The sequence below is a fragment of the Rhamphochromis sp. 'chilingali' genome (genome assembly GCF_963969265.1).
Source record: "Rhamphochromis sp. 'chilingali' genome assembly, chromosome: 19".
Classification (NCBI taxonomy): Eukaryota; Metazoa; Chordata; class Actinopteri; order Cichliformes; family Cichlidae; genus Rhamphochromis; species Rhamphochromis sp. 'chilingali'.
In genome coordinates this window covers 27,658,881-27,669,921 of record NC_137946.1, presented here as the reverse complement: position 1 = coordinate 27,669,921, position 11,041 = coordinate 27,658,881, and the positions used below count along the sequence as shown (strand labels likewise).

Below are 11,041 nucleotides of genomic sequence, written 5' to 3'. Positions count from 1 at the left end.
ACAGATACATCAATCCTGATATACATGTATGAAAAATTAGAATGTTATCAAAAATAATGCAGGGCAGGAAGTGTTAAAGGTTGTGAAAGTGCTGCATTTAAGTCAATCAGGAAGGGCCAGTGATATGGACAGAAAGATTTCAATCCAAACTTCTAAAACAGACACAGCTCGCTAAATCGATGAAAACACTGCAAACAAACTTAAGCCTATGAGAGACATTTGAATGGTTCAAGTACTAATGAAATACTATAAAATGCAAAATATTAGAATATTTATTACATAAATGCCATAATTTCAGCAGGATCAAATAAAGTGTACTGAAGACATGTCTATATACGTGTGGTGGTTTGTTTCAGATTGTTTAAAGTATGCTCTTCCATATTTTCTGTCATCTATTTTCTTTGCTCTTAACATGATCAAAGTTTGAATAATTATGTATAACAGGATCAGTTTTGCTTTAAACATTTGGTTTTAAAATGTTTTTTTTCCACACCTGGCTGTGTATGATCTCATTGGTGGACATCCCTAATATGGTAAGTAAAGAAGCCCCACCCACTTGTGGGAGGGGAAAAGTTCATTTTAAGGGGCAGGAAGTATCACTGCTCAAGAGCCAAGTATACAGCATATACTAATTATTTTGAACCCTGAATCATGCAAAGTAACTTGAGAAAAACATAAGAATAGAAATACAGACGAGCATCACAGGCCAACTTTATACCTTCTGAAATCTTGCTTCTATTAGATATGTCTTAATGATTGCTGTGAAGACCAAAAAAAACTGAAATATAATTTCTCTTTGAGGATGACAACAACAAACATGACAAATACAGCCACAACCTGTAAACACTGCCTGCCATCTTAGCTCTTTTTTTAACTGAGTTTTTATGGGTGTCACAAATAGATTTTTCACAAGGCACTGGAGACCAGGTTTGGTTCACTGTCCACAGATCAAAATCAGTACCAGCAACACAGTTTTCCTTTTTGCAGTGCTCAATATTCTAACCCGTTCAGTATCTTTATGGTTAAATATATTTTATTGACATCTCATCAGAAGAAACAGCAAAATATTGTTTTCTAATGTTAAATTTACTCCCAAATCCAGCACACATAATCTTCATCTAAATTGACGAGAATATTTGGTTAGAATTTAAAAACCCATCGTAGCTTTTAAACCAACAGTTTATTTTAAACCTCCTCCAGCTCCAATCAGAAACAGAAGGTTTAAACCTGATATATGGATATGTGAGACTATAGAAAGCAGCAAACTACCACATCCTCTGTCACAAGACCTGAAGAGACCCCACTGTCCTCATTTGTATTTCAAGAATCCACAACTTTGACCTTTAAATAACATAAACATGACAGGAACATAGAAATTGGCCGCTAAATTCTCTCTTTAAATAACAAATTAGTAGCCAAAGCTAAATTATTAGCATGGAAACTTAACAGTTTGCGAAAAGACATTTAAGGGCTAACTTGAAGCTTCAATCACTCACAGTCTACAGCCACTCAATATTATAGCACTGTTGTGTATGTTAAATGATTAACATGGAGTATTCTGTCTCTAACAACAACATTTAAAAAAAAAAAGAAAAAGGCAGCTATTACTCAGCATTATGTAGGACTTTGTTAGCTTTTATCAACACTGGCTTATGCTAGCATAAGAACATTAGCCTAAGCCAGTATTTGCCTATGCTATTACTAGCTTATAGTGGTTTATGCTAGCATTACTTTAAAAAAGCATTAGCCTATGCTAGTGTTAAGCTATGCTACCCCTAGCATACAACGGCTTATGCTAGCATTATTTTATAGCAGTGTTTGTGTATATTAACTTGAAATCATGCTTACCATCTGCTGCCACCAGCTTATAGTGCATTCCATTGTACTTTAAAATTAGAAGTCAGAATTTTCAGCTGGCCACAGCACCCTGACATCACATTATCAACTTGAAAAGTCTGAGCAGCCCCAACAGGGCTGACTTTATCCAGGGGAATGTAAAAAGTGATAAAACTATGAAACTTTTAATGTGCACTGCCACTAAATAAATCATATGCAGAGCACTGCTCAAACTGTATGCATGCAAGTACAGCAGTGGTACATTTCCCTGTATTGCTATTGAAGCATGATTCTACCTTACCAAGGAGCAACACAAATCCTTTTTTTTTCTTGCTGTTATGACTTTACTACTGGAAATGACATCACTCCCAGCTCAGACTTCCAAGACAATAGAACGCACTATACTGGTATTAGCCTATGCTACCACTAGCTTAGACGAGTGTTAGCCTATGCTAGCATTAGCCTGGTCCAATGGATCCAGTGTTGTTCAAAGGTGGATTAAATGACCATATTCCCAGTTTAACCATAGAACAGGTGTTCCAAGGTTAAAATACAACCTTACATATAAGAAGTTAATATGATTTTCGTATTAATGCGTCCAAACATAACATTAGCAATGACTTTTCAGCCACTGTGCTAAAAAGATAAAGCACATTGCTCCCAAAAGGTCTAGGGTCACTTCAAAATGCTTTTGTCTTTGAAACAAAGTACCTTTGTTGAGAATCTTTAGGCTGCAGTCGCAAAACAGCCAAAGAGAAATAGCTTTCTTCTGAAACACCTCAAGAGTCAATTGATTCACAGTTTGTATAAAACAGAAAAGCTGAAAAAAGCTGCCTTGAACAGAACAGAAACAGTGAAAAAGTTGTGGGAAAGCAAGAGGACAAGTACATCAGTGTCTAGTTTGATGAACAGAAACGTCTTGCTTATGTAATTATCAAGGAGATTAAAATGATAAAAACCTTGCAGTTACACTGAAGTAGAATTATTAAAGCAATGCCTGGTGATTGCACTGAATTTTGCCCAGAGGTTAGGCATGCAATACCCTTAACTCGGGGATAACCACTTTGATTTCAAGCAGATTGCACCTGGTAGGAGGCATCTATTAAACATAATTAATAATTTATGACTAATGGGGGTCAATTGTGCTTTTCCTGATTTTCTGTCATAACAATGGTGCTCATGTTAAATGTCGTTCAGACATTTTTTTTTTTAAATTTACCCTTGAATGTTACAGAACAAGGATGATTTTGAACCGTGAATCATGCAAAGCTACTATGGTGGAGCCCATGAATAAAACTATGGAGCTAAAAATTAGCTTTTCCCTTAATTAACAAACTGATCCCAAACTTCTGTCCACTTTGTGTGAACGCAGAGGCTTTCCTCCAGTACATCCCAGTGTTGGTGAGCTTATAGAGAGGACAACAAAATGGGAGGTTAGTTAGGTTTTTAGTTGGGGTGACATGTGGGTAACTTTAAGCCATTAAGACAAGACTGAAAAGAATCTGACTATAGTTACTGCAATCAGTCTTTGGTTTACCAACCCTTAGAAGCTGAACTATCACAAGCCATGTCAGGAGGCATAAATATGAGAAAAATCTGAAAGGAAAACTGATGCTTTGAAAAATATCACATATATCACAAATAAACAGCACACTGTGATCCTCTTCAGAATCAGTCTCATAGCTTCGTCATCTTACAGTAAACCTCGACATTACACACACGGTTTCCTAACAAGTTCATCAAACCCTGAGCAAAGAGGATGAATTCATGGTCTTCTATAATCAGAGCGTACTTAGTGATAGATGTAGAAAGATATGCATTTAAACTACTCATGATTTCATGTGGCAGTGATGCTCTCAAGCAATGAAAGTAATGTGGCTTGTTGTCACCTGGCTATGAAAAAACAAAAATAAATGAGCCAATAGGGGATGAAAAACGGTTAAAGGATTTGAGGTTTTGAAATTGGGGTCAGTTTTATATAAGGATACTGGAATGTTTATATATTTTAATTTTTTAACATTTTAAAACATCTTTCCCACGCTTTCAAAACTAAGACTGAATTTTATTAGTGAAGCCACTAAACTTCAACATCCTGTTAGCAGAGAGGCCAAATCCAGGCCAAAAAAAAAAGCTTCAGAACAATCTTCTAAAAGTCCTCTTAGGAAAAAGTCAACAAGATGGCATTTATGCAAGCTATGAAGACAGGCTCAACTTTAGGGTATCACACAAAAACCCCAAACAAACAAAAAAAAGCACACACTTTCCCACAGCAAATTCTTTCTGTTCCGTCCCCTCCTCCAAACACAAGAAAACAAATGTACCTGTCAGTTTTTTCCGCTACATTTCGCGGAGGGTGAGGTCACGCTGGCTGAAGACTTGAGATATTTAATCTCAACTGCACAGCCTTCAGAGTGGACAAGCAATGGATGGGCCTGACAGCAGAGGGCGGCAGAGAAGAGGTGAGGGCTCATTCTGCTCCGCTAGCTTCACAGAAAACCAAGAGATGGGGCTGAGTTAAAATAAATGAAAGGAGCAGAAACAGTGGGACAGTAACTTTAAGTAGAGTGGAACTTATTGATTATAACTGCAGTGAAAGTGGAGACTTTAAACCAGCTGTTAGACTCAAGCCCAGTTTATTAATCTCAATCTCAGAGGTCATCCCAGAAGCAGACCAGACACTGAGGACATTTAAGTGGGGAAGAAGATAGTCCACTGAGACGCGTCTTCTTCAGCGTAGGGTGCTGAAACAACAACGTCCTATTATTAACACCTCCTTGCAGTGTAAGAGACTAGATGCACTCCATTTTTTTGTGCGTGAGAGTTGTAAAGTTCTGAAACCTGAATCTGGGATAAAAACATTCACAATTCTGAACTGTAGTTCTGTCTTTAGCATGAATATAAACACCTTGTGTGTAAATACATGCTGAGAAGCGTGGTTTTACTTGCATAGAGTTAAGGTAGCCCAGACTCACTGCCTTAACTGGGGATGGATCTGATTTTTTTGGGATTTGGAGAATGTTTAAACCCTCTACATGTATGTAAAAAAAAAAAACAAAAAAACAGCTGATAAACTGATATCGTAATTCCTTTAATACTATTAGAATCATCAAAAGAGAAAGTGGGAGAAATTCAGCTGAAAGATGCAGAAAAGCAACACAAAGAGCGAGGAATGTTTGCAGTAACAAAAGCACCCTGACGCACTCCAGCCAACCTCGACAAACAAGCCCATCATTCAGCTGCCCGGCTCGCCTCCTCTTACCCAAACTGCTGCTCAGCTAACAGGCTTCTTCTTTAACTCCCCCCTTCACAACAAGTTGTGATGATCAGACTCACAGAGGGAAAATATTTGAGCTGTCATGCAGAATGTGTTTCTAACACGAGCAGTCACTTTGATCCCATCAATAATCTGGGCAAAAGAGTTCAGAAGCTTTCTGTGCTCCAACTTGTACTACTGTTACATTATGTTTTATCATTTATACAACAGCTTGGCGGAAGCTGCCAAAAAGAGGGAGACAACAATTTAGATTTTTAAGCAAAGACACAAAAACTCTGGATTAACATAAGGCGGTTTGCTTCATGCCTGTTAGCTGTAAGCTGCGCGACGTTCCATTTAAATGGATTTTTAGTGAGTTTTGATTCAGCTCTAATGTGTCCATGTGCACTAAAACAAACTAACAATGAATATGAAGTTATTTTTAATCGTTACGCAATTATAAATAAATAAAAAAATTAAAACTAAGACTCAGTAATAAGACTGAAATGTAGAGCAGAGATAAACACAGATTCCTAGAAAACTGTGCAAAGAGCACATCATATGAGGGATGGGTGAGCTTGATATGACCTGATGTTAGTTCAGTTATACATGCACCAACATTTGTTTTGCATAGACTGAATTTACAGGAAACAAAAAAAAGGACATTTAATGCATAATACGCAGAATTCTTTGTTTTCTGATTTGATTAATTCGTAAGAAGTTTCATTTCTTTCATAATAACTGGAATTTTGCACAATAAAATGATCCTCTCTATTCTAGTCAAGATATATATTTAATTTAAGTGATAGTTAATGTAACTCTAAAAACCCCTATGTGATGAGTGCAACCCCTGATACACAAGTGCATATAAATAATCTGAAGTATTTGTTTGATTATTTGTGGTTTGTTTGGCCCGATGAGCCACACCCCTCCATTTATCACTCTGACCTTGCCCCTGAGTTCAGCTGGGAGCTGCTTGACCTTCACCGGGCCTCATGGTACCTTCCACATCACGCCATCAGACTGGACTGAGTGACGTTTAGAGGCAAAAAACAGAAGCATTGAACAGAAGCCCCCACCCCCCAAAGAAACCATACCTGGCATAAAGTTCACTGGTCTAATCTTACTGTTCACCTCGGTTGGGGCTTGTTTCTATTTTTTTTTTTTTTTTTTTAATCACTCACTGGAAGTCCTTTCCTGTCCACTCACACCTTACCGTCAACCTCAAGGTGAACAAACGTCAGGTTTTCTTTTGAATTGATCCAACTTTTGTGTCAAGAATCATAACTGGTGAGAAGAGCAGGATGTGTAGCAACAAGGGAAAAATGTCCCAAAAGGATCCTTAGTTTGAACCCATTTTTTTTAAAGTTCTTGTTTACCTCTCATTTGGTTATTTCCTGTTTTACTTCCTCTCCCGTCTACCCCTTTTCACCCCCCACAGCCAACCCTCGCGTCACAAAATTATCAAGCTACAAGCTGAGAGCTCCTGCTGTCGCAATCTTGGTATTTTAAAACCAGATGTGATGAGAGAGCAGCGGAGCAAGTGATCACATCCTGGATAATCCTTCTTTCAGGCCCTTAGATTGACTATAAAATTTGACCCTGAAACTAGCGCTTGAGCCCATAAAGTCGTCAGGAAAGCATTGCGGTCGAAGAGAAAGTGAGGTGAGGGCTAATCCCTCCCTCCAAGTCTTTCTGCACCCAGGAAAGTCGTCTCCTGGTGGCCAATTAAAGACGGTGTGGTACTTTAGTGCTGGCGTCACTTATGTGGTCGATGCTCCCCATTTTAACTGAGAATACAAAACAAAAGTTAAGCAGTTACAGTTTGGATCCACTGCAGGAGAGCCACCACACATCGAGGAGGAACAAGTAGAAGTATCCAGAATTTAAATTTAGGAAAAACTCCATGAGAAGATGACCTCGACCAAATTTAAACCAGGTATGATTTTTTTTTTTTAATTTTATCTGCCTAGGAGCTGAACTTCACACCTAAGAAAAAATTATTTCAGGGCAAGACATTACAATATTACTGTTTTCTTTATTAAAAAAAAAAAAAAAAAAAAAAAAACCCTGTGTGAGAGAGGCCATTTCTTAATCAATCATGGTGTCAAAAATAGTTCCCTACAGATAATGGAAAACTATAAACCTGAAAATGAAGGGTGGAAACACTGATGAAAATAAGAGTGTAGGTAATTGCGTGCACTATGAGAAACTGGTGAAAAGTCAGAGGCTATCACATTAACCAGGTAACGATGTAACTGCTTGGTGACGCGTATTCCTCATTTCCTATCTCTGCTAATACTGCCTGAACTTCCATGCCGCCCACCACAGGCCCCAATCCTTGTCACCAGCGTGACAAATAAAATGATCTGAAAAGAAATCCAACTATCTGACATGTTACTCTTAAATGAAAACCAGCCATAACACCCACAAACATACACTGTAACAGGACTTTCCAATCAGCAGCTGTAAACAGTAGGAGTAAGGATCGTATCTCCTCTTTAGTTTCTGGTACGTTTGCTCCACATTTCACTTGCAGTGCAGCAAACATGATCTTTTTTTTTTTCCTTCTTCTTTTTTCAGTGCTGTAAATGTATTCAGACACAGTGAAGCACTTCAGCGAGATCCAGGTCAGAGTCACATCCCAAAAAAATTAAAATCACTAAACTTCAGTAGTAGAGTTAGATTGGAGGTGGAGAGGTCCACGTAGGCAGAGGAGTTGGTTGAAGTGTGCGGAAAATGCCCGGGAGTTGTGGAACGAGAGCAGGCAGTCCTGGTGTACTACAGTACGATGGTTGGGCTGAGTGTTAGTAGCTGAGTGTGTGGCTAGAGCAAGCGGTCGTGGTCCGTGTATCAATCATCTTTTGAACTGTCAGTGACAGCGGCGGTGTCGGCCGTGGGAGACGAGGCTGGGCTGCGGCTGCGCTGGTAAAGACGGTAGCCCTTTCGGCACAGCAGGACGAACCAGTAGACCTGCGGCGCCAAGATGCACGAGTTGCCCAGGTTGGCAGACAGCGGCAGGTGGAAGGGCACGCTGTAGAGAGGGATGCTGTAGTGACGGCCGTACATCCAGTACATGAACGGGAAGAGGGCGATGCGGCACATGAAGAAGGTGAAGAGGACCATCCCGCCATTGAGCTTGTGCAGCCAGGAGTCCTGGAGGCTGAGCTGGAGGAGAGAAAAGAGAAAAAAGGGAATTGCAGATGAAGAGATGCGTTCAGAGAGCACAGCGAAAACACATTTTCCAAACTACAACTGTTTTTGATGACTCATCCACACATATACATTTGGGTCTGTAAAAAGCAGACCTGTACTCCAATGTGAGGCCAGAGATCTATTAGAGATTACCCCAACTTCCTCCCACAGTCCAAAGACATGCATGTCAGGTTAACAGGCATTTCTAACTGGAGACGCACTGATCTGATGTGGCGGTCTGATCCTGACTCACAAAGCTTAGTGACAACGAGCTGATCCACACCTGATCCGTTCATTTCAGTCGCTTTATGACTTCGCAGGCGGCCACCTGCTGGTGTTGGCCAGAGGGGCCGATGGCGCGATATGGCAGCCTCACTTCTGTCAGTCTATCCCAGGGTAGCTGCCTCCACCAGTGTGTGAATGAACAGTGGAATTGTAAAGCGCTTTGGGTGCCTTGAAAAGCGCTATATAAATCCAATCCATTATTATTATTATCACACATCAGCAGCAGTCATTAGCAGGGAGGGCTAACGTAACATGGAGGAAGGTAACAGCAAAGCGACAGCAGCTTGGAGCTACTTAACTGACTATATCAGTGGCTTTTATGGCCTCCCCCAAGGAGGTTAGGTTTCAGGTGGATGTTCGGTACTCTGCCTGTAAAAGTGGTAGCTTTGAATGGATTCTGATAAATCTTTGTAGGGGTGTAGAGTAGGGGTCATGTTAACAGTCTATTAAAATATGTCTTACATCTGCAAATGTCTTGAAGGTTAACTTCATGATTTATTGATCAAAAATGGCCAAAAAGCCTTATAACTTAGAAACTATGATTCATACAAGTGTGGTGTGCACTGTCAACATTTAGAAAGTAGTGTATCGAGTTTAAAATGTCCTATTTGACCTCTGACCTCTCCTTAAAGGTCAACCGTTTGATTCAAAAATTAAAGTGATAAAAATGCTATAACACTGCCCAGCAAGCTGCTCAGCAGAGGTTTCTGTTTGTTTATATATTTGTGAAGGTTTTCATTTATGTGTCAGTCTGTGCATGTAGAGCTGGGGACACCGAGGCATTCTCAAACCAGATGACACACGTAATCTCTCCACGGTGTACTGTGTTTGCCCCGGGCCTCCTCCTGGTAGGACACGCCCCAAACACCTCACCAGTGTGACACCCAGGTGTCTCCAGAAGCCCAAAGGAATTAATAGCTTAGTGAATTTATATTCTTGGCGAATTTCATTTTCTTAAGTTTGTAAAGTACCATTTACCTTGAGCCTCACAGTGAGGATTACTTTAACTCTGGCAGATACCTGAATCTGAAAAGGAAAAAGTTGTATCGGGACATCTTTAATTGTTAATTGTCCAGTGTTAGACTGGAGACGTGTCCAGGAAGTACCCTGCCTCTCGCCCTTGGACAGCTGGGAGAGACTCCAGAAAAGTTGCTTCAAACTGTGCACAAGTAGGTTACTGTAGTTGAACAATGCAACACTTTTTACTCAGTAACATTAACAGCATTTTGGTGTGATGCATATTAATTATTTGTGGGATTTCATGCTTCACTTTTGTACCCTAATACACTGAAACGGTGTTAACAGTCTGGCAGAGGACCTGAAAGCAGAGAACTTAAAAACTCTTTGTTCGATTTGTATTGCTTATTGTCATTTATGCTTAGAAATATTTAACCATATATGCTTAGAGGTGTATAATCGATTGTGTAGTGATATGTGTGATCCTTAATAGTCTGCAAAGGCTTGGTGTGCATTCCAGAGTGCTCTGGCATTCACGCCCACATCCTGGGAGCATGGGAGAGGTCTACCTTCTCTTATTGTTTTATGGTAGGATAAACGTAGCTATGTCAGTTTTAGTCTAAGTGCCTTTTGTTTAGATGAACTGTTGGACTTCCAAACCAGCAGGGTTAGCGAAGTTGTTTATGGGGTCACACTCTGACCCCACACTCACACACACACTTACACAACACACAGGCAAGGTACTCTTTGTTTGTATGTAGACGTCGTATGTTAATGAACCTATGCATATTCATGTATATTCATATTCATGCCCAGCCAGGCTCCACCATCAGCCAGCAGGTCCAGACAGGCTCCACCATAAGCCAGCAGGCCCAGCCAGCAGGCCACAGCCAGGCTCCACCATCAGCCAGCAGGCCCAGCCAGGCTCCACCATCAGCCAGCAGGCCCAGCCAGGCTCCACCATTAGCCAGCAGGCCCAGCCAGGCTCCACCATCAGCCAGCAGGCCCAGCCAGCAGGCCACAGCCTGGCTCCACCATCAGCCAGCAGGCCCAGCCAGCAGGCCACAGCCTGGCTCCACCATCAGCCAGCAGGCCCAGCCAGCAGGCCACAGCCTGGCTCCACCATCAGCCAGCAGGCCACAGCCTGGCTCCACCATCAGCCAGCAGGCCACAGCCTGGCTCCACCATCAGCCAGCAGGCCACAGCCTGGCTCCACCATCAGCCAGCAGGCCACAGCCTGGCTCCACCATCAGCCAGCAGGCCACAGCCTGGCTCCACCATCAGCCAGCAGGCCACAGCCAGGCTCCACCATCAGCCAGCAGGCCACAGCCAGGCTCCACCATCAGCCAGCAGGCCACAGCCAGGCTCCACCATCAGCCAGGCTCTACCATCAGCCAGAAGGCCACAGCCAGGCTCCACCATCAGCCAGCAGGCCCAGCCAGGCTCCACCATCAGCCAGCAGGCCACAGCCAGGCTCCACCATCAGCCAGCAGGCCCAGCCAGCAGGCCACAGCC

The 11,041-nt window shown here is 41.6% G+C and overlaps 1 protein-coding gene across 1 annotated transcript in view; it reads right to left on the bottom strand.

The window, feature by feature from the left end:
• Positions 1-7,136: 7,136 nt before the first annotated feature.
• The window catches only part of LOC308387666 (TLC domain-containing protein 3A-like), a 46,079-nt gene continuing 42,174 nt past the window's right edge, over positions 7,137-11,041 (bottom strand). The window contains exon 5 of the mRNA XM_080867869.1: positions 7,137-8,257. Coding sequence (XP_080723995.1) covers positions 7,943-8,257 — 315 coding nt within the window. The 3' untranslated portion in view covers positions 7,137-7,942. The remainder of the gene's footprint in view (positions 8,258-11,041) is intronic.